This window comes from Bactrocera tryoni, unplaced genomic scaffold (genome assembly GCF_016617805.1).
Source record: "Bactrocera tryoni isolate S06 unplaced genomic scaffold, CSIRO_BtryS06_freeze2 scaffold_25, whole genome shotgun sequence".
Lineage (NCBI taxonomy): Eukaryota > Metazoa > Arthropoda > Insecta > Diptera > Tephritidae > Bactrocera > Bactrocera tryoni.
In genome coordinates this window covers 17,760,287-17,786,192 of record NW_024395977.1, presented here as the reverse complement: position 1 = coordinate 17,786,192, position 25,906 = coordinate 17,760,287, and the positions used below count along the sequence as shown (strand labels likewise).

The 25,906-nt window shown below is 36.1% G+C and overlaps 1 protein-coding gene across 1 annotated transcript in view; it reads right to left on the bottom strand.

Annotated features, from left to right (window-relative positions):
* LOC120780350 (acetylcholine receptor subunit alpha-like) overlaps positions 1 to 24,945 on the bottom strand; it is a 70,312-nt gene extending 45,367 nt beyond the window's left edge. Inside the window, exon 1 of the mRNA XM_040112642.1 lies at positions 24,772 to 24,945. Coding sequence (XP_039968576.1) covers positions 24,772 to 24,879 — 108 coding nt within the window. The 5' untranslated portion in view covers positions 24,880 to 24,945. The remainder of the gene's footprint in view (positions 1 to 24,771) is intronic.
* Between the last annotated feature and the right edge of the window lie 961 nt (positions 24,946 to 25,906).

Genomic DNA, 25,906 nt, shown 5'->3' with positions numbered 1-25,906 from the left:
GGCATTTATATATTTTTTTACAATTACGACATCATACATACATACACATCCCAATACAAACGCACACAATAACAAAACAGCTTCTCAGCTCACGACACGAAATTTACACCTTTATTCCGTAATTTATTCAAATTATTCTCATTCTTTCCTTCAAAAAAGTGAGTAAAGTCAAATTGTTTTTCTACTACTAAAAGAGTCATAAATTGTTATCAGTCATAAGTGTATTTCTACATTTGAGGTTTTTTTTTTGTTTTTGTGGGAATGAGCCTTAGATATTTTTTCTTCTTTATTGGCGTAGACACCGCTTACGCGAATATACCCAAGTTAACAACAGCGCGCCAGTTATGTCCACTTCCCATTCCAATGAGTCGTTCAACTCACTTCCAATAAATTGGGGCAAATGACAAGCAAACAGTTTCAGTTGTTTACACAATGAAACTGCAGACCATTCAAATTTATTGATTTTCGAACTTACAAATTCAATTGTTTGCTTGCACAGCAACATTGTAGCCTAATTAATTTGTATATAACAACCAAAATTTATTGAACACTGCGACAGTAATTCGATACTTCCGTTTTTGTTTATAATTTTGGTGCAACGATCTATTTCGTTGACTTACCGTGCGATTCTGTCTCAATATTTTGAGACTAACGCTAGAGACTGTTTAGTGAATAGTAACTAGCCTCAAATTGAGACTTTGCCTCAAAATGTCTCAAATAGAGACTAGAGACTGGTTACAGAATCCCGCTATTAATTGATTTCCAAACATATGAATGAGTTCAACTGACGTTGTGCTGAGTCTGAATTTGTAAATTTAAGAACCATATAAATATAAGTAGTATTTAAAGAATGTAGCTAGTTCTTAAGAACCAACCGAAATGTAAAGATCGAAAAATAAAGATTTTAAAATAAAAATTTGAATCGTTCGGCATTACTTACGAAAGTGGCGCAGTCGGAAATCCTCGCAAGTAATCATAAGATTACAACGGTATTAATCCAAAGATTAATAATAAAATAAATATTAAAACGGTATTAATCCAAAGATTAATAATAAAATAAATATCACGTCGGTGTTAATCAATTTTAAGTGAACCAAGAAAAAAAAAAAGTAAAGAAGAAACATGGCGACGGAATCAACCATTCATTTAACGGGATCGGAATTAATAAAAGAAGCATCCAGAATAAAGGAGTTTACGAGCAAAGACCACGACTTATCATCTTTTATAAGGGAAGTAGAACTAATTCTCCCCCTTTTCAACAACAACATACCAATGCAGCGCTTTATATTTGAAAGGTACGTTAAAAATAAAATACAAGGACCAGCCCTAGCAGTAATAAAGACATTGGGATAAGAAGCCACATGGCCAGACATTAAAGAAGAACTAATCAAAAACTTCGGCATCAAGGAAACGTATCACAACCTGTATCACCAAGCAGTCAACTTGAGGAATTACAATGTAAGCAATTATTTTTATAATCTGAAAAACATTTTAGACAAATTAAATACTAAATACGAACAAGATAATAATAAACCTCCAGAAATTAAGCCTTCAATAAATGAGTCACTAATTCTAAAAACATTTTTAAATGGTATTGAGCCAAATCTAGCAAGTATTATATACAGTAGAAACATAACGTGTCTTAGAAGTGCATATTATTTATTAGAAGAAACAGGCATGGTAAAAAGATACGACAGTAGGCCGAATATACAGAACAGGTTTATACCAAACAATAGACAACAGTCACAATACTTACCACAACATAGAGTTCCCCAAAACAATAACTTACAAACATTTACGGATAACAACAACCATAACTTCGGACAGTTACGTAATAACCCATATAATAACTCTGGACAGTTACGTCAAAACAGTAATAACCCATATAATAACTCTGGACAGCTACGTCAAAATAATAATAGTCCAAATAATAACTCAGGGTCATTTCGTCAACAATTTCCAAATTCGCAACGAACTAGGCAAAGCCAAAATAATAAAGTAACACAAATGGAAGTAGACCACATTGAAACAAATGATGGTGAAGAGGTAAATTTTCAATATCAGGCCGAGAATATAGTTTACCGATAATCACAATAACAATACATAACACAAGAATTAGGTGCTTACTTGACACGGGATCCACCACTTCTTTACTCAATAAAAATTTTTTACCCCAATATCAACGCAAACGACTAATACAACCATTAACCTTTAACACTATTAACTTAATTTTTAGTATTAATGAGGAAATCATAACTCCTCTGCCAATCGAATTTAATGAAAAAAATTTTATGTGTTGGAAGTTGACTACTTTTAAGAATAAAAAGTTTGATGCTATAATAGGTCAAAATATTTTAAAGCCACTCTCAGCAATTATTAATCTCCATGAAGAGTACGTCGAAATAAATAATATTAAAACTAAATTCATTGAAAGTTGTCCATTTCAATATAACGAAATACAAACGTTCAATATTTTACCACCCAATGAAGAAGTGTTAGAAAAATTAACCAGGGAAGATATGAATACAGAGGAAAAATCCTTGTTGGAAAAACTGATAAATCAAAACTCAGATTTATTTTTTGAAGAAGGGCATTCGCTAACTCATACTCATGAAATACAACATGAGATAGTAACCACAACAGACAGACCAATATATCTAAAATATATAGATATCCCCAAATCCATAAAGAAGATATTAATAGGCACATGCGAGATATGCTGAGCCAGGGTATCATTAGAGAAAGTTCATCTCCATACAATTCTCCTTTATGGATCGTTCCGAAAAAAATGGACAATTCCGGAAAGAAAAAATAGAGAATTGTAATTGATTACAGAGCCCTAAATGAAATAAGTGTCAGTGACAAATTCCCAATACCAAACATAGATAATATGTTGGAAAAATTAAGCCGTGCACAGTACTTTACAACAATTGATCTTGCAAAGGGTTTTCACCAAATTCTTATTAAAGAAGAGGACAGAAAAAAAACAGCTTTTTCCACACCCCTAGGACACTATGAATTCGTCCGAATGCCTTTTGGACTCAAAAACGCCCCCTCCACATTTCAGAGGCTCATGAATTCTGTATTAAGGAACTACATAAATAAAAAACGTGTGTTGTTTATTTTAGACGACATCCTAATATTTAGTAGCACAATACCAAGAACACGAACAAAATATCCAGAAAATTTTTCAATGCACTACGAAAACACAATTTAAAAATTCAAATCGACAAATGTAGTTTCTTTTGCTAAATCCACAGAATATTTAGGACATATTCTAACCACTGATGGGATCAAGCCCAACCCAAACAAAATAGCAGTAATCCAAAATATAAAGTTACCCGAAACCTCTAAACAAATTAAGTCCTTTCTTGAGTGTCACCGGATACTACAGAAAATTCATAAAAGATTATGCAAAATTGCACATGGAATGACAAGTATTTAAAAAAGGATATTAAGTTAAGAAAAAATGATCCTAATATATCGATGCTTTCTATAAGTTAAAACGACTTCTAATTGACACACCAATTCTTCGTTACCCAGGATTTTAAGAAAAAATTTAAATTGTGTACAGATGCAAGTGAAGTTGCAATTGGCGCAGTTTTAACGCAAGAAAATCATCCAATATGCTATGCTAGTAGAACACTAAATGAACATGAAAAAAATATTCCACCACAGAAAAAGAGCTCTTGGCTATCGTATGGGGCATTAATTATTTCAGACCACATATGTATATGGCCCGAAGTTTTGACCTTATGACTGATCATCAGCCACTTAAATGGTTGCAAACAAAATATAGAAGGAAAGATATAAAGCCCAGGTTGCAACACTGGCTGGCTTAAACTATAAGTGAATATGATTATTAACATTGGTTATATTAAAGGAAAGGAAGAATACATTAGCTGACTTTCTTAGTCGATTAAACGCCGATACCGGAGAAATTTTAACAATAGAATCTGAAAATCCAGAAATCATTGGCACAAGAAAACAGAAGTAGACAACATGAGGTACATGTGCAACTATACATTCTCTCAACAAGAAGAAAATAATGACCACTTTGTTATATTATACACAGTTGTCAACCGTTTTCATACACAAATTATCTTAACTGAGAAAGTAAAAACCAAAGAAATCGAAATAATTGGAAATAAACGAAAAATATATATATAAGTTTTGAACGACATAAAAAGTGGATTTATGAGCGATATTTTTAGAAGATTTATTAAAACAGGAAAAGTAGGCATATATGTACTCAGGTATCTCGGACAGCGATTATAATATTGTTCAATTAAAATTAATAGAAATGTTCAATAATACCATAAAATTTACAGATGCACATATCATGCGAAAAGACATGAGAAATGAAGAAGAAACATTTAGGTATATTAAAAAGTATCACAAAGAAGAGACAGGGGCATGGCGGGATTAATGAAAATTATCAAGGACCTAAAAAATTTAATTTACTATAAAAATCTAAAACAACTTATCCAAAAATACATTAATAATTGCGATATTTGTTGTAGAGCCAAATACGATAGACGACCAATTAAACCAAAATACTTTTTAACAGAAACCGCTACAGATACAAATGAAATAATTCATATGGACATATATGTCATAAAAAAAGCACAGTTTCTTGACGTTCATAGATAAATTTTCTAAACAAGCTACTGCAATTTTATTTAGAAGACAGAACCAGCATAACTATAATAGAAAAAATTCGTTTATATGTATTTTCCTTAAAACCAAAGCCAAACGAATAATTGCCGATAATGAATTTAACTCAACTAATGTAAAAGATTTCCTGAGAAGAGAAAGAAATAGAAATTCATTTTACAAAACCTAATTCTCACACTGGCAATGCTGACATCGAAAGATTTCATAATACTTTAGGCGAAAGGTTTAGAATAATAGAAATAGAAACACCGGAATTATCAGTTCAGGAAAAAGTATATAAATGCACCGAATGGTATAACAAATCCATACATTCAACCACAGGGAAAAAGCCTATAGATATTGCAAACGGTAATTATGATAAAAATGAAATATTTGAACTACTTAAAGCAGTAAAAGAAAAACAAATCGAAAAGCTTAACACTAGAAGAGAAAATTACCAACACACCGACAGGGAGGGATATGTAAAAAACTATAAAGCTGTTAGACACAAACAGGAACCCAGATACAAAAAATGACAATCGACAACATCCACACAACAAATATTAAAAGAACTACCAAATTTTCAGGTAAAATCAATACTGACGATTACAACACTAATGACATTTCTGACATTGAGCAACGCAACTCTAATGGTGGAGAACATTGATGATACAAACGGTTTTACTGAAATATCTCTTGAAGACGCAAAGATAACAGTCAATTACAGCACAATACTACATATTATCAACCCGTTAGAAATTATTAAAGTTACTGAAACTCTTGAACACAATATCGGACAAATCACAGATGATGAGGAAAAAGCATTTTTTGATACAAGAGAATTAAACAAGGTTAAATCGAAATTAATAACTATTAACCCACATAGACAACGAAAGAGGATTAATTAATATCATAGGATCAAGTATGAAATGGCTATATGGTTCAATGGACGATAACGACAGAGAAGAAATAGAACGACATCTTCAAACAATAGACGAGAATAACCATGCACTAATAGAAAATTCAAATCAAAATATAGAAATAAATAATGTATTTAATATAACAATGGCAAAACTTAAAGAAGCTATAGATGAAGATATGGGGAAAAATTCACAAGAAAAATTAATGAAATTGCTACAGTTGATCAACAATTAGAAAGAAAAATAATGTATCTTGATATCCTCTTAAAAATTAAAATTTTATTAGACAATGTTGAGCATATACAAAACAACCTTATGTCTGCAAAAATGAATATAATGAATAACAATATATTAACTGGAGGAGAAATAGTTCGTTACAATATAGATTTATATAAAATGCAAAATGTTAAAGTTAGTACAGCACAATATAAAAATAATGAAATAATTTTTGTCATACAAATACCAAACGAAATAATTAAAGCAAAAAGATCTCTATTTATACCAATACCAAATTACCAACATGAAGAGCTTTTATTTGAAACCCAAGAAGTCATAAAAAATAATGGAACTACATATGTATGATTATAACAATGAATCTTTATTAAAAAATTTTAAAATATCACAACTATGTATATTTACAAAAACTTGCTTAAGGATAAAAAATTATAAGTTAGAAACTAAAGAAATACGACCAGGCTTGTTAATTTTGAAAACCATGTCAACTCAGTAATTAATAATACATGTAATGAAAGACAATTAACATTAAAAGGTAATGCTTTAATCACGTTCAATAATTGTAAAATAGAAATAAATGGAATAATCTTTTACAACTATAATAACGAATTCCATAAAAGTTTCACAATGCCTGGCACGTTTTTAATTAATAATACAAAAACTCAGTTAACGTTTGATGAACTCATTGCAAACCAAATTAAAAATATAGAAAAAATTGAAGAACTTAAATTTCACAAAAAAATCAATTACACTTCTAGCGGACTTGCTTTAGCTTGCAGTATCATAACTTTATAACAATACTCACATTTCTTTATTATTACAAAAAAGGCAAAAATAACAAAACAGAAATTATTATAAAAACTCAGGAGAGTTTTCAGTCAAATGGGGGAGGAGTTATGTCCATTTCCCATTCCAATGAGTCGTTCAACTCACTTCCAATAAATTGGGGCAAATGACAAACAAACAGTTTCAGTTGTTTACACAATGAAACTGCAGACCATTCAAATTTATTGATTTTCGAACTTACAAATTCAATTGTTTGCTTGCACAGCAACATTGTAACCTAATTAATTTTGCTTTGTATATAACAACCAAAATTTATTGAACACTGCAACAGTAATTCGATACTTCCGTTTTTGTTATACTCTCGCAACAAAGTTGCTAAGGAGAGGATTATAGTTTTGTTCACATAACGGTTGTTTGTAAGTCCTAAAACTAAAAGAGTCAGATATAGGGTTATATATACCAAAGTGATCAGGGTGACGAGTAGAGTTGAAATCCGGATGTCTGTCTGTCCGTCCGTCCGTGCAAGCTGTAACTTGAGTAAAAATTGAGATATCTTGATGAAACTTGGTACGCGTATTTCTTGGCTCCATAAGAAGGTTAAGTTCGAAGATGGGCAAAATCGGCCAACTGCCACGCCCACAAAATGGCGGAAACGGAAAACCTATAAAGTGTCATAACTAAGCCATAAGTAAAGATATTAAAGTGAAATTTTGCACAGGGGATCGCATTAGGGAGGGGCATATTTGGACGTAATTTTTTTGAAAAAGTGGGCGTGGCCCTGCCCCCTACTAAGTTTTTTGTAAATATCTCGGAAACTACTATAGCTATGACAACCAAACTCTACAGAGTCGTTTTCTTCAGGCATTTCCATATACAGTTCAAAAATGGAAGAAATCGGATAATAACCACGCCCACCTCCCATCCAAAGGTTATGTTGAAAATCACTAAAAGTGCGTTAACGGACTAACAAAAAACGTCAGAAACACAAAATTTTACGGAAGAAATTGCAGAAGGAAGCCGCATCCAGGATTTTTTTAAAAATTGAAAATGGGCGTGGCCTCGCCCACTTATGGACCAAAAACCATATCTCAGGAACTACTCTACCAATTTCAATGAAATTCGGTATATAATATTTTCTTAACACCCTGATGACATGTACAAAATATAGGTGAAATCGGTTAAGAACCACGCCTTCTTCCAATATAACAATATTTTGAATTCCATCTGATGCCTTTTCTGTATAATACGAGTACATACATTAGGAACCAATGATGACAGCGGAATAAAACTTTACAAAAATACGGTATTTGAAAAATATGTAAATGACGTATAATGAAATCTCGATTATCACTTTATCATGCGAGAGTATAAAATGTTCGGTGACACCCGAACTTAGCCCTTCCTTACTTGTTTTATATTTGTAAACATACGTTTTTAGTAAACAATAAATTAAAATGATTATACATTTAAAACGTGTGAGCATCTGAATTTAAGTGCGAAAGTGGTTAGTATTATTATCAAAATATTCAGCCACAAATCTTTAGGACGATTTTCATGTGTTTACCATGTACCATGTACAAACACAAAATGCGTACGCAGATCATGGCAGCTTTACCACCTAAACGCTGCAACTATGCTCTACCCTTTACCATTATTGGGTTGATTTTGCTGGACCTTTCCAGATAAAGGCATGTTAAGGTATTCTTCATTTCGAAAAGGGTATGTGGCTGTCTTTGTATGTTTTGCGACAAAGGCAGTACACCTCGAGCTTGGTTCAGATCTGACTACTGCGGCTTTTCTTGCAGCATTTGCACGCTTTGTCGGACGACGCGGATTTCCATCAAAAATAATGAGCGATAATGGGAAAAACTTTGTCGGAGCCCAAAGAGCAACAGAGAAGGAGTTTATAAACTTCATGAAAGAAGTCGCCCCTGAAATAGTTAAAAAATGTGCACCCCAAGGGATCGATTGGCAGTTTATACCTCCATGTTCTCCACACATGGGTGGACTTTGGGAATCAGCAGTAAAAAGCTTTAAGTCCCATTTAAAGAAAACGGCTGGTAATCATAAATTCAATTATGAGGAGTTTACTACACCACTCACTCGTATCGAAGCCCTGTTGAATTCTAGACCCATATCACCCCTCTCGCAAGATCCCTTAGATTTCACAGCTGTCACAGGTCATTTGCTCAGAGGAGCTCCTCTTCTCGCCATACCTGAGCCAGAAGGAGACTTACTCACTTCAATAAATCGATAGGAAAGAATCAAGATCCTCCATCACGAATTCAGCCACAGATGGAAGGATGACCATCTCAAAGGTCTCGATGGAAAACGACCCAGAAGGAAGCCAATGCAGGAGAATGCCTCATCATACAGGATGAATGCCTTCCTTCAACAGAATGGCGACTAGGCCGCATCGAAAAGATTCATCGAGGATCACATGGTCACATAAGAGTAGTCGATCTTCGAACACAAACCGGTATATTAACTCGACCAGTCACCAAACGGTGTTTTCTTCCAAACAGCGAAGAACAACTTCAACCAAAAACCGCAAAATAACTCGCAAAAATAATCGAAAAATAATAAATCAATTCCGCTAATTCGAAATTAACCCGCATTATAATCCGTTCATAAAATAAACTCAAACAAGCGCGTTGAAGATCAACCTATTATACATATACATATGTATAGAGATGTAGCTACAACAACTACATACTAACATTATAAATAAAATCAATTTAATGCAATCTTATATTCCCATAGAAATGGACGTAGAGGAGACCCAAACCACCTCCAACACTGTAAGGTTCGAAATCGCTACACCCAAAGCGTCGGCTGCACCTGTAGCCGCTCCGAGGACCAAGGTTATGCGAACACCACCATCCGCCGCAGCAGTCAACGAGATACGAGAAGAGCATCTATTAGAGCCACAGGGGCCTCCATGTTGCAGCCTGTGCCATCGCCCACACGCCCTGAAAAATGTACCATTTTTAAGAGCATGAAGCCCGCTCAACGACAACAGGTTGCAAGAGCCCACGGGCATTGCATGACTTGCCTGGCAGATGACCACGCCACCATAAAGTGCTGGGCCGACGACGCCTGTCAATATTGCCAAAGGCCGCATCAGACTCTATTTCATCGATTTCCCCGCCGAGCCAAGCAGTCGGAAAATCGCACCAACACCCGTACCAGACCACGCAGCGATTTTATCCGGCGACGACGAAGCAGCCAACCAACCACCATACGTTCACGGCCATCTCCGCCACGCCAAGCTCATCGCCAGCAACAATGAGCACTGTACTCATTACACTGCAACAGCTGCAGAGGCTCCTAGCCAAATAATTCGCCTAGGGGATGCGGGATGTTCACATGAGTTATAAGCGTTCTGCAACATCCCACGTCACATCACATCACGTCACATCACATCGCATCACATCACGTCACATCACATCGCATCACATCACGTCACAACACCTCATCACACAGCAGTTCACAGCACACACCACTACACACATACGCATCAATCTTATAAAATCTGTATGTCCAAATTCCTAAATAAGCGGCAGCAACCCAAATGCGCTCTGTTTATGAAGAAAGTCGTCGAGGCATTATTTCCGACGCACGCCCCGATTACTAGCGCTGTGCGACGAAACGAAGCTGCTGAATCACCCCCACTAGTTACGGAAGAAGAACTATTGGCCATAGCTAAAAGAATCAAAAACAACAAAGCGCATGGTATCGATGGCATACCAAACAGAGCTCTAAAGGTAGCCATATTCTCAAAGCCCACTCTTTTCGCAAAAATGTACAACGCATGAAAAAAGAAGGGATGTTCCCCGATCCCTGGAAAATCCAGCGCCTGGTTTTAATCCCAAAACAAAAAAAACCACCAGACGAACCTTCTTCGTATCGACCTCTGTGTATGCTAGACACAATGGGCAAAGTGTACGAAAGCATAATAAGAAACCGCTTGGAGATTGCAATCCAGGAGGCCGGCGGACTATCAGAAAGACAATACGGCTTCAGAAAACATAAGTCTACTATCGATGCGCTGAAAGAAGTTGTCGACACTGCAAAAAGAGCAGCAAGTGGCAAAAGATGGAAAGGTGGTACAAAAAAATATTGTGCGCTGATCACCCTGGATGTGAAGAATGTATTCAACTCTTCTAAATGGAAAAAATATATTCGAAGCCTTATATGGAATACGCGCCCCTCAGTACCTTATAAATATCATTATGAGTTATTTTAAAAATAGAAGGCTGATCTACGACACCACCGAAGGCATCAAGAGCTACCCTATTACAAGCGGAGTACCACAAGGATCTGTTTTAGGCCCATTCTTATGGAATCTAGTTTATGATGGGGTGCTAAGAATTCCACAGCCTAGAGACGTTAAGCTAATCGCATACGCGGACGACCTTATAGTGGTAGCAGTAGGTAAACAACTTGAAGACCTACAAAATAAATGTAATGAATGCATAAATGGTCTACGCCAATGGTTTGCTTCCAAGAGTTTGGAACTGGATGAGCACAAAACAGAGGTACTGCTCATAAGCACCAGGAAAATTGAGGAAAAAATAACTCTCACTTTAACGGTGGAAAGTTTGACTACACTTATGTGTCAGTCCTCTGAGAAGTGGAAAGCTGTTCGCGAAGCGGCAACTTGCATCATGACAATATTAAGACAGAAACAGCAGAATAGGCGTCAGTCCGTCTGTGCTATAGAGGAGACGTAAAATGTCTTGTCACTCCCATGAAGTAATACCTTATCTGGTGGTTCCGTGGGAGTAGGTTAGGTTTAGCGGATTAAAGTCCGTCTTTCGATGCTTCCTCCTACTATAAAAAAAAACATACGCATCAAACACAATACCTAACACCGCTCATTATTACAACACTACAACACAACAACCACACGATCAGCAACGAGACGACTCGGAATAATCTAATATTCACCACCCAAACTATCAAAAGGATTAGATCCCAACGGGATCCTCTCTTATCGTTTCTTCCATGAAGCAAGACGTTCGACCGCAACTATTCATTTTTCTAAAACCACAACCTTCGAACTTTCTTCCCACTTCCCGCCAAAGTGACGTAGTGACATGAGTACCGGATTTCGCCGCAGTGTCATATACATATATAAAATTGTTATCATATTTTGGCCATATTTTGGGCACCAGCAAAGTCGATCAGCCTTAACACATCGCGAGATGTTTCGCCATGGTTTTCCAACTGTTGTGCCAAAGATGCCTTTTTGGCCACCCTGTCATTAAAAACCCTAAGCAAAGTTTTGACATCGTGGCGAGAGCAGTCGTTATGAGCGCGCTCATATCGTTCTTCTCTACCGTCTAACCGAGGGCGCAAACCTGTATTATATTGGTCTGATACGGATTGTGACTAGAAGCTGATCCACCGGAGTGAATGTTTGGACTTAACGTTTGAGTCCCTTTTCACCTCTTTCACCACGAATAGTACACGGAATTCGCACTTCTTTATAAAGGCGCTGTAATAAAAGTTATAAGGACTTACTCGTCTGGGTTCTTGTCGCGTCAATCGCATTTCCTGTGTAGCGGTGATTTCAGCCTTTACTTTTACGAAGACATCTACCAGCTGCGCAGCGGAAACTTCCTAATTTAGAGACCGGACATTCTTGGTGCATGACCTTAAATCATATTTTTTTTGTCTTCATCAAAAGTGGGGTGTTTTTTAACAATCTCTCGTGAGACAAACCGCAACTGTTCTGCAGTGACTCTTACACTTAGCCTTTCATTATGGTAGGACATCTTTATCTACCAAAATCGACACTTGTTATTGTGAAAGACAGAGCAAAATTACAGAGTTCCGGTGGAAGTGCTGCCATAATCTGCGTTCGCAACTTCTCTATATGCATAATGCAGATCTTGCACATAAAAATGCACTTTCTCGCATTATGCGATATTCTATCGTGGATGAAGCAGCACATTTCAATTGAGAGCGATCTTTGCCCTATGTAGTTCTAGGTGCGTCAATGTATCGCATTGGAGGTATTCTGAAGAGACTAATTTTTAAGTCGCTCTATGAAGTTTCTGGGGCAACTTAATTGTACGTAGGCAACTGTGGCTAAGAATCGGCAGATTCTGTTCATCATTGGGGCCATTACACCATAGGGTAGTGATGGCAAAGTGCAAAGGTTTCCACCTTATTGTACCTAGATCGGCAGGATTGTCAACAATTGCTTAGTGTTGCCACTGATCCCGCTAGCTCAAGTATTTGTGTCGTTCGATTAGAAATGTACGTCTTCCATGGATGTGGTAGCTTCTCCAACCAGGTTTGTGATCTCGGTACGGAAGCTGTGTAACGCGGCTTTGTGTTTGGGAGAATAGCTTATTAATAATGGGATTTTTATTTGGGAAATGCCGTCCACAATGTTAGAAACATGAAACTGAGATCATTTCCCTAAGCGAGGAGGTATCACTAGTTCGTCCCATTCTGTTCCGTCTAGCCATAATTCTAGTATTCAAATTTTCGCGTGTGTCATCATTGGCGAAAGTCATTCTGGTTGTCGAAAAGGTCACAGGATAGAATTTTTCGCTTTTTTATGGCGATGCAGACATTGACTCAGTTTTGTAGGTACACTGGTCAGATATTGCATTCCATTGAATTCCTAGTGTTTTTGAAGTACTTTTCTTTTTGAATTTTAAGAAATTAGTGTAAGACAAGTTTTTTTTTGGGTACGTTCATTAGAATATTAGGATGGTTCGTCGTTATATTTTTTAAAGGAAACTCTTCGGTTTTAAGGGCTTGTGTCTCTTGTACTAGTCACTCATATGCTTGTGGAGGACAATGACTTGCTAGAGGAAATTCTGACTTGCTGTTTTTTGCCAATATAAAATAAGTAACACTAAGCCTAGCTGAAACGTGGGTTTCGTAAATAAAATGTCTTAGGGAATTCACCAAGTTTGTGGATTTTGATGAATAGTATTTAATTTGCATAATTTTTTCGCCAGAGCTGGCTCCCTGCATGTGGTCCAAATGGAGGTATTCTTCAAAAACTCTCCGTTATTCAGTGCACCTTTTTATACTCTTGCAACAGAGCATGACAGCTTAGTACGATCAGTATGCGAGGGAGCTATATTATGATGCAAAAGCCAAAGTTGACAGCCCATAATTCTGGCCTCAACTAAACGACACAAAACACTCAGGATAAAAGCAACTACCACTTAAGAAAATATCGAAGACGACGTTTACTGACAACTCTACAAAAGATTGATACCAACCCTGTAAAATGTTCGGTTACACGCCAACTTATAGCGTCTTGCATGTTTTTTTACACTCTTTCAACATGTTGCTACAGAGAATACATTTTTTTTACCTAACGGTTGTATGTATCAAATTAATCGAGTTAGATATAGGTTCATTTGTATATATCGTCACCTGAAATGCAAAATAACGTATCATCAAAAAATTCGAAATTGAGTGTCTTATTGATTATGATTCACTACTTCAAATTACAAACATAACATTACATATGTCCAACATTTTCAGGTTCTGAGCTCAGATATAAACCAGTTTTCACCAATATTAAAAAATTTTTTCACTCATGTTCCATTTTATGTCGTGTTTAATTCATGCCACTGTAAATTGCCGAAAATGTTTTTACGTTATTTTGCATTTCAGGTGACGATATGTACTTTTATATTGAGTATAATAATACGAGTTGAAACCCTGGTGACCGTCTGTCTGTATGTCCTTCCGTCTGTCTGTAAATTGAGTAACCATGAAAATATCTTGATGAAACTTAGTGCCACAACTATGTACTAATTTAAGACTATTACAGTAACAAAGACCACCTGTGGGCTAAAAATAAGCTGTATATACCTTCTAGCTACGATAACTAAAATTCGCTTACAACAAATACCCGTTACACCCTTATCGACACTGTAAAAATTGATGATATCGGAAGATAAGCTTCCCCATATAACGGTACTATTAAAACCATCTAAACGTGCGATAAACGAATGACTAAATATGGTACAGACTTCAAATTTACACCCGATATGATATGAGAAGGTTAATGGGAGTCAAGGTAAAAACATGACGATAGACAACGCATACGTTTCCATCTCCACCATATAGCAGGACAGTGATAATGAGTGACTTATAGAGTTTGATCTTTGTATGTCGAGAGACTTGACTGCTCTTGTTGTTGGCGTTGATGCTTGTTCCAAGGTAGACGAAATTATCTATGACTTCGAATTTATGACAGTCAACACTGGCGTGGGAGCGTGGCGTGGGACAGGACATATTTCGTCTTGCCATCGTTCACTACCAGAACCATTGCCATCGCTACCTTATCCAGTCTTGAGAAAGCATAACTAACGGACTTCTTGGACGGAGTTATGTCAGTATGTAAATTAAGGGATCAGATATTCCAGGCATATGCATTTAAGTCGTAATATTTAATACGTTTACAGTTGTCGTCATCAAAAAGGGTTTCTCATCCGAAATTGTTTTCCTTTTTACATTGTGGATGTTTTTTTACGTGGCGGCTGCCAAACCCAGCTCACAACCCTGAGGAGAGATGTTTCGCTTTCTTACTTCAGCTCGCTTTCAAACGGATCTTTTTTTGGCTACCCAAAGAATATTTAGTCTAAGGCGAGAAGTAGTGAACTGCTTGAGGCATAAGTAAAGAAGTCGTTTCTGGCCACTTCCAACTGAATGGGGCTCAGAGAACTTTCCTCACTTGCGTAAACTCTATTAAATGAATATAGTGGATTAAAGCTTTGAATGAATAATACTACCTTATTCCGAGGGAATCTTTTCTTGATAATAGTATATCTGTAGATTAAATATATGTTGAATCTGATCAATAATTCTCTTAGTCTCCATATACCTTATATAAATATTTTCTAACTTCTGGGGGACTTTATATCGCGTATATCTTCCAATATCTGAGCTATCTCATTGAAAACCAGAGAGTGTGATTTTCTCATAACAGTATTTATGTGTGCCTAATTTTACGACAAATAATTTGATGCATCATGAACAATCGGCAATCACGATCGAGTAAACGGTATGGTTGGCTTCGGTTCAAATCGTATCATGTCAGTTCATCGCGTTGCGACGATTGTTTGAACCGTTGTGAAACTGCTGATAAACTACGTGTACAACAAAATTTCTGCTGGATTGGTTTGAATCATGTGTGGTAAAAAAAAAGGATCAGCCTTAAACATGTGCGCATGTTACAAATTTCGATACGTACAAATGGAAATTTCATCGAGTACAGACATATGCATTTGGAATAGAACAGAAATGCACGAGTAAATCAGTGTATACGGGATGATATACAAACCGAACGCTGTCGAACATTTCAATCAATTGAAATATGAGTATGAATCCTTTACGGATATTTTCGAACGTTCATAAACAAATCATGTATAAGCTGATCGTTAGTGATTCAAAGTTCTTCTCTATCCCTGATATAAAGTCAAACGGTTCGATTCGTGTACATGAACAGAAATTTATTACTCGTGGCAGTTCTCTGGTACATATACTATTATATATTTAACAAAATTTTTGATATACAGACATACCATTGTCAGAGGAGTATTATCCCTAATTTTCAATTAAATATCTCAGATATTGACCTATATTTCAGTTCGAAAGTCAACTATAGGGTCTGGGGTCCTGATATTCAGTACCTAGAGTCTTGAACAGTTTTGGTTGGATTTGGATAATTTCTGGTCAAAAGGTGCCATATTATAAGGGAATTATTACTGAAAAATATTACTCCGTTAAATTGATTACTTCTTAATTTGTGTACTGAAAAGTAAAAGTATCAAATGGATTTTTAAATTCCGTTATATGGAAAGTGGGCGTAGTCCGATTTTGCCTATTTTCAAACTGCAATATAGGAATGTTAGGGAAATGATACGTACTAACTTTAGTCAAAATCGGTTGATCGGGTCCCGAGATATGGGTTAGGTTAGGTTAGAGAGCTGATCAAAAAGATCGCACGTGGTTGTTATGTGTAGTCCTTTGTGATGCCATAGAAAGAAGAACTCTTGTGTTCGAACTATAAATTTGCAAAACCCGCAAAGGCCAATGCAAACTTTCACAGGCGTTTAATTTCCACTCCCACCATAGGATGTCCGAAAGGGAAGTGTTGAGTTGTTTCTACCTCATCTTCTCCCATACAGCAGGCAGCGTCCGGTAGGATTCTCAGCCTTACTTTGTGAACGCCAATAAGGCAATGGCCGGTTAAAAGCTCCACTACTATTTAGAGAGATCACCTGATCTTTTGTCATCGATCTCAGGCCAAACGGCTTTTGCGGCAGCGCATGTACCGATTGTGTCCCAGCGCTGACCAAGCTTCCGCGAAGCCCAACTATTTAATAGTAAACCCCACGAGAATAAGGGAGCGCCGATCCGTTCCCATTCTACCGATAACGGCTCTAGGGTGCTTTTCTTTGCTAGCTCATCAGCTTTACAGTTTCCAACGATTTCGCTGTGACCTGGCACCCATACCCGTCTTATCACAAATGCATTCGATGCTATCGATAGCGAGGTTAGGCAATTTTCCACTAGCCCTGAACGCTCTGTAAATGAGTTCAAGGCTATATTTGTTTTGTACTAAGGAAGCCACATACTAAATTTCATCTTGATATCTCAATTTTTACTCAAGTTACAGCTTGCACGGGCAAACGGACAGACAGACAATCCACCGGATTTCAACTTTTCTCGTCATCCTGATCATTTATATAATATACATATTTAACCCTATATCTATCTCATTTAATTTTTAGTGATACGTACAACCGTTAGGTGAACAAAACATTATTTCTCTGTAGCAACTAGTTGCAAGAGTATAAAAATAAACGAGTCAGCCCAGTTCTTTCTCTACACCCGATATAACGTGTTAACTTAATCACTATTATTCCTTTGCGTTTACACTTTGTTTTCTTAATTCATCTTCCAAAAAAGTACGCATGCTTTTGATTTGCTTTGATCATTCGGTTACGCACAAAACTTGGATACAAAGTCTAGTACAAATTTGTGTATATCTTATTTATTATGGCGCTAAGGCTTCCCAAGCTCGGGGAAAATAGCTTGCCTCCGAGTCCTAATCCCAAAAGAAGAAAACTTACACACAAAGCGAAATTTTGTTTATCACTAAATTAGATGACGGTAGTCTGTTTCTACGTGGATTCGATCCTATTTCCCCAACCCCATAAAGTGCATAACTGAAAGATACGACGACAGCCCAGTCTGCAACACATGTAATTTCATATCTCATCGCACCTCATGTGCAATCGCACGTTTTGTTCAAATTTTACAGGCGATCATCATCTCTCCAGACGCTCTAGTACTAAATACTTACAATCCAAAAATATTTTAAAAATAACAAGTAAGGAAGGGCTAAGTTCGGGTGTCACCGAACATTTTATACTCTCGCATGATAAAGTGATAATAATTTACATATTCTTTTATTTTGCTGTAAAATTAATTAGATTAGATCAATTTGTGTACTTTGAGCATTGAATTGTATTTTCATTTCCTAATGTATATATTATATAGAGAAGGCATCAGATGGAATTCAAAATAGCGTTATATTGGAAGAAGGCGTGGTTGTGAACCGTTTTCACCCATATTTCGTACATTTCATCAGGGTGTTAAGAAAATATTATGTACCGAATTTCATTGAAATCGGTTTAGTAGTTCCTGAGATATGGTTTTTGGTCCATAAGTGGGCGGCGCCACCCCCATTTTCAATTTTTAAAAAAATCCTGGGTGCAGCTTCCTTCTGCCATTTCTTCCGTAAAATTTGGTGTTTCTGACGTTTTTTGTTAGTCGGTTAACGCACTTTTAGTGATTTTCAACATAACCTTTGTATGGGAGGTGGGCGTGGTTATTATCCGATTTATTCCATTTTTGAACTGTATATGAAAATACCTGAAGAAGACGACTCTGTAGAGTTTGGTTGACATAGCTATAGTAATTTCCGAGATATGTATAAAAAACTTAGTAGGGGGCGGGGCCATGCCCACTTTTCAAAAAAAATTGCATTCAAATATGCCCCTCCCTAATGCGATCCTTTGTGCCAAATTTCACTTTAATATCTTTATTTATGGCTTAGTTATGACACTTTATAGGTTTTCGGTTTCCGTCATTTTGTGGGCGTGGCAGTTGGCCGATTTTGCCCATCTTCGAACTTAACCTTTTTATGGAGCCAAGGAATACGTGTACCAAGTTTCATCATGATATCTCAACTTTTACCCAAGTTACAGCTTGCACGGACGGACGGACGGACAGACGGACGGACGGACAGACAGACATCCGGATTTCAACTCTACTCGTCACCCTGATCACTTTGGTATATATAATCTTATATCTGACTCTTTTAGTTTTAGGACTTACAAACAACCGTTATGTGAACAAAACTATAATACTCTCCTTAGCAACTTTGTTGCGAGAGTATAAAAACAGAAAAAGCATGCTCAATGCGAGCAGCATTAAGTTATACAAGAACAATTACCCCGCAAAACCGCGAACAATTCTTTTGCTTCTGTTAAAAAAGAAAATACAAATATCGGGTGATTTTTTTGAGGTTAGGATTTTCATGCATTAGTATTTGACAGATCACGTGGGATTTCAGACATGGTGTCAAAGAGAAAGATGCTCAGTATGCTTTGACATTTCATCATGAATAGACTTACTAACGAGCAACGCTTGCAAATCATTGAATTTTATTACCAAAATCAGTGTTCGGTTCGAAATGTGTTTCGCGCTTTACGTCCGATTTATGGTCTACATAATCGACCAAGTGAGCAAACAATTAATGCGATTGTGACCAAGTTTCGCACTCAGTTTACTTTATTGGACATTAAACCAACCACACGAATTCGTACAGTGCGTACAGAAGAGAATATTGCGTCTGTTTCTGAGAGTGTGGCTGAAGACCGTGAAATGTCGATTCGTCGCCGTTCGCAGCAATTGGGTTTGTGTTATTCGACCACATGGAAGATTTTACGCAAAGATCTTGGTGTAAAACCGTATAAAATACAGCTCGTGCAAGAACTGAAGCCGAACGATCTGCCACAACGTCGAATTTTCAGTGAATGGGCCCTAGAAAAGTTGGCAGAAAATCCGCTTTTTTATCGACAAATTTTGTTCAGCGGAGAGGCTCATTTCTGGCTGAATGGCTACGTAAATAAGCAAAATTGCCGCATTTGGGTGAAGAGCAACCAGAAGCCGTTCAAGAACTGCCCATGCATCCCGAAAAATGCACTGTTTGGTGTGGTTTGTACGCTGGTGGAATCATTGGACCGTATTTTTTCAAAGATGCTGTTGGACGCAACGTTACGGTGAATGGCGATCGCTATCGTTCGATGCTACCAAACTTTTTGTTGCCAAAAATGGAAGAACTGAACTTGGTTGACATGTGGTTTCAACAAGATGGCGCTACATGCCACACAGCTCGCGATTCTATGGCCATTTTGAGGGAAAACTTCGGAGAACAATTCATCTCAAGAAATGGACCCGTAAGTTGGCCACCAAGATCATGCGATTTAACGCCTTTAGACTATTTTTTGTGGGGCTACGTCAAGTCTAGAGTCTACAGAAATAAGCCAGCAACTATTCCAGCTTTGGAAGACAACATTTCCGAAGAAATTCGGGCTATTCCGGCCGAAATGCTCGAAAAAGTTGCCCAAAATTGGACTTTCCGAATGGACCACCTCAAGACACAGCTGCGGTCAACATTTAAATGAAATTATCTTCAAAAAGTAAATGTCATGAACCAATCTAACGTTTCAAATAAAGAACCGATGAGATTTTGCAAATTTTATGCGTTTTTTTTTTTAAAAAAGTTATCAAGCTCTTAAAAAATCACCCGATAGAAAATTAATGTAATTCTTCACCGCTCATCATCCAAAAACCTGGAGAAATTATGTACCTTACTGTTTACCGAGCTATCAAAACTCAGGGAAGACCAACCATCACCATGATTAAAGTACAAAAGAACTCGCTCTATCCACAATCTAATAATATACAAAACAAGTAAGGAAGGGCTAAGTTCGGGTGTCACCGAACATTTTATACTCTCGTATGGTAAAGTGATAATCGAGATTTCATAATACGTCATTTACATATTTTTCAAATACCGTATTTTTGTAAAGTTTTATTCCGCTATCATCATTGGTCCCTAATGTTTATACTCGTATTATACAAAAAAGGCAGCAGATGGAATTCAAAATAGCTTTATATTGGAAGAAGGCGTGGTTGTGAACCGATTTCAGCCATATTTCGTACATGTCATCAGGGTGTTAAGAAAATATTATATACCGAATTTCATTGAAATCGGTCTAGTAGCTCCTGAGATATGGTTTTGGTCCATAAGTGGGCGGCGCCACGCCCATTTTCAATTTTTAAAAAAGCCTGGGTGCAGCTTCCTTCTGCCACTTCTTCCGTAAAATTTAGTCTTTCTGACGTTTTTGTTAGTCGGTTAACGCACTTTTAGGTGATTTTGAACATAACCTTTGTATGAGAGGTGGGCGTGGTTATTATCCGATTTCTTCCATTTTTGAACTGTATATGGAAATACCTGAAGAAAACGACTCTGTAGAGTTTGGTTGACATAGCTATAATAGTTTCCGAGATATGCACAAAAAACTTAGTAAGGGGCGGGGCCACGCCCACTTTTCCAAAAAAATTACTTCCAAATATGTCCCTCCCTAATGCGATCCTCTGTGCCAAATTTCACTTTAATATCTTTATTTATGGCTTAGTTATGACACTTTATAGGTTTACGGTTTCCGCCATTTTGTGGGCGTGGCAGTGGGCCGATTTTGCCCATCTTCGAACTTAACCTTCTTATGGAGCCAAGGAATACGTGTACCAAGTTTCATCATGATATCTCAATTTTTACTCAAGTTACAGCTTGCACGGACGGACGGACAGACGGAAGGACAGACGGACGGACAGACAGACATCCGGATTTCGACTCTACTCGTCGCCCTGATCACTTTGGTATATATAACCCTATATCTGACTCTTTTAGTTTTAGGACTTACAAACAACCGTTATGTGAACAAAACTATAATACTCTCCTTAGCAACTTTGTTGCGAGAGTATAAAAATTAACGCAGTGTTTCGAAAAAATATTAAAGAACATAAGATGGCTTGCCTACAAAAACTTATCGAAACAATCATTCTTTTAATAAATCCCAAGAAACTATGGGCTGACAAATATATGCTCTAAGGCTGTTATATGTAAGTTGATTTTAAATGTATAAATAGCTTGAATGATCCAATTGTCAACTCAAAAGCCATAAATAAATTTCGCCCTTGTATGGTCCGATTACTCGAGTGACTAAAATTTTCACGCCTCATTTGAATCGAATAAAAACGTCCTTCTTAGAAGAAGGTACAGTAAAGACAACTCATCTGTATATATTACCGAATCAGACATAACCATCGCTGAATTTGATTTCACACCATCATCATCGTGAGACAAGCAGAATTGCATATGGCATACAAAAAAACTGCCTTTTAAGTCTCAAAAATAGAATTACTAAATTGTATGGTATAACAATATGTTATGTCAAGTTGTCCACCCCAAAAGGTGGAAAAATGCAGTGGCCGTAGCTATTCCTAAATCCAATAATGGCTCTACAGGTGTGTTTGGTTACAGACCTATGTATATTATACCCTCTTCTTCTGCATGGCCAAAGGATTAGAAGGGGAAAGAATTATAGATTATTTAATATATTTCGAAGATTTCACCGAAACAGCCTTAGCGAAGGAAAATCAACCAATTGTTCAGGTGCGAATATCGCTATGAACAATGAGACCTTATTTTAAGGATCATTGTACACATTTTGTAAGAAACTATCTTCTAATCTTCAAAATTTCAATATTAATCCAAATATTGCATGATTAATATTGCTTTTCAAATTAATATCACAAAAGCTTTAATTTTATCTAAGATTGGTTATGGTTTCCGTAGATAGGGGAAATTGTGCAAATATTAAACAGATCTCTGCACCATATCGTGTAGATGTTAAAAGAAATAGTCGTGCATTCCCAACATCACCAATAAGGTTTATTCTTTCCACACTCTAATTAAATGCTCACTGGGTTTCATTAAAGTATCTCACATCACCAATCTATATAAGTACATACGTATATGTGATTCAACGTTATTAGATAAACACATTCACTCGATTTCGTTAAAAGAATTCGCATTTTGGTCGATATATTCGGAATAAAGTCACTCACTATTAGTTTTATATGAATATCTGATTATTTTTGCACGAATAATTTACTGTTGCACTTAACCGTGCAAAAGAGATCAAGTGTATTAGATATATGGGGGCTAAGGGACGTATTGACCCGATTCAACCAATTTCTGACATTTAAACGATATATACTGGGGCCCTATAGGGGCATACATATTTGGTAACAATCAGATGAAATTTCAAATTGTGTTATATGTAAAGAAGGCGTGGGTATACACGAATTTCCTCATTCTTGCATTGTGACATAGCAATATTAAAAGAGTTTTACGTATCAAATTTGGTTGATATAAGTTGATACATACAACAATTAGGTGAAAAAACTATTATACTCTGTATCAACATGTCCGTCAGGAGAAGCGTCCGTATGAACTTCAGTTTCATTCTCTTCATTGATTATATGTAGTATCCACCACCGGATTTTCTCTTTGTGTATACGTTAGCTAAGTGCTGTTGTTTCGTCATGATTTCTTTTGGTATTTTAGTCATCGATTTGCGCTTGTTTTCTTTTGCACCTTGAGCTTTGCTTTTATGATTCATTTTACATAAAAGGGCAGATGCTTTTGATTGGGTTTAACCTTATGGTTAATTGCGTGCTAATGTACAAACCAGGGGTCGAACCGTTACATCCGGGATTGTTTTTTTCGTCACATAAATAGCTACATTTCGGATAATGGCATACGTGATCGTAACGCTTCTACGTAATCTGGCATGATACTTACGTGAACGAGTATGTAAACATATTCGTTCATTCGAATGAAAACTGCCAATCGTTACAGACAAATTTATGAAAATATGAGTAAATTTTTTTACATTTTACACTTTATATACATACATAATTTTTAGTAATAAAGAACAAAAACAAGAAACCAATGAATTGAATATCTCATAAAAAAATAATAATTTATATGAGCAAAAGTTTTGTATCAGTTTATCTATATTAAAAAAAAAATTATTTACAAGTTTAAAGACACATACATTTTCTAATTAAATTTACTAAAGCATACTTTATTTGGTCTCTTATCGTTTGGCCGATCGCGGTGAGGTGGTTCGCTTCCACGGTGTCTATTTCTTGTGTGTGATCAGAATCGCAATTTTGAGGGTCACTTTCACTAAAGCTCAAATAAAAAAAATACAAAGTCGGATCCATTTTGATATTTATATAGCTTTTGTTAATTTATTTATTTATTAAAAATTTGCAACAATTTTAACAGTTCCACAGCTATTGTGACCTAAAAATACGATCCAAAGCAATGTCGAATCTATAAACTATTGTGAAATGAAAACAAATTACGATCCGTTGGCTATCATATAGTATGTCATAATGACAATTACCGTATACGATTGACGTATCACGGAATTTTTTTCGTATATTTACATCCCTGCACGGATGTAATGATTCGGCCCCAGTGTATATGAGTGGATATTTTGTTTACCATGGCCACCGGTTTCCTTAACCTCGAGTAAAATAGGAATCCTTTGCCCCAATCCCAATAGAAAAAAAAACCTTACATACAGACTTTTTCCAAAACTACCCCAAATTAAAAGACATTCTTCTAAGTTTGTTTACACCTTGCTGTAGGTTCGGGCAAAAACTATTCTTGCTTTGCTTTGGATAAAAGCTTAGAAACAATAAGCAAGGAAATTTTACATACATATGTATGTATCACTGAATTATATGACAGTAATGTGCTTTTACTTGTTTAAAATCGAAACATCGCTGAAAAGTTTTTAACAATAAATGAATTACATACATGGAATTTCTGATACGAGTAATTCCACAATATTAATATTTCTTAAAAATAACGTATGAACTGCATATACATAAGTATGTCAAAACAATGTATTATACGTATACTGTATAGCGAAGTATTCAAAGTATATTGTTAAAAAATATTTACCTTTTCGCCGCTGTCCGAAGGTAAGTAGAAAGTCAAGACCGTTAGAAATGAAATTCCCATACAAGGAATAATTATGTTAACGGTGTAAAACAATGTTTTTCTCCTCATGGTTATGTTAAACGTGATATCCAAGTACGGCTCATCGCAACATGTGTAGAATTTTTCATTTCTGTAAATAATACGAAGTAATTTATTGAAACAAAAGTGTATGCGGATGTTTAGTTAAGCACGTGTTTTTTGTTTTAATCTTAACACCTTTGATACAATTTTCAATTTCTTACTGCACCTTTCATTTCTACCGTTTGTAAAGCTCATACGAGTATTTGTAATATTTTTATACTCTGGAAACATGTTTCTACAGAGTATTATACGTATTTTTGTTCACCTCACGGCTCTTTTTAACACGTAAAACTAATCGAGATAGACATAGAGTTATATAATGTATAAAGTTTAGTTCAAATTCTTAGTAGTGCTAGGCATTCATTTAATATATGAGATCATATTTTTTTATTACAACTTTTTTGTTGGAATGCACTTCAAAATCAGTTAGCTTCAGATGTTGACAAGAAAACATGCTATAACTTGTTTCGCTTGGCTTGTTGTTTTTGTTATATTTGCTGGACTTTTTATTTAATTGAAGTTTTTGGTTTAAATGTTAAAATTTTACTTTTATTAATTAAGAAATGTCGAAAAATAAGAATTGTACGTCTGAGAAACTCGCACTGTTAAAAAAACTGCTTTCTGAGGCCAAAACTTATGTCGAACACCTAACTATTCTTAGTTGCTCCCCATAATGGTACGTAGTGCTATCAGGTATCAATCAAGTAATAAAAAATGTGGGAGCAAGCCAGAAATGTCAGTAAGAGAAGTCAATTCCATTGTCAGATACTAATGGCAGATTCCATTTATGGCAGCTACAGAGGTAAAAGATGCCTTTAATGTAACTAGAAGTATTGAATTTATATGCTGGCGTTTGCGTGGTCATGATTTGGAGGCCCACTAGCCATAAAAAGTGCCGTTATTGCCTCAAATACATGTCGAACAAAGATTTCGATTCGCTAAAGGATATTTTAATTGGTCTTCGACAAAATGGCAAAACATTTTATGGTCGGACGAATCGAATATTATTAAGTAT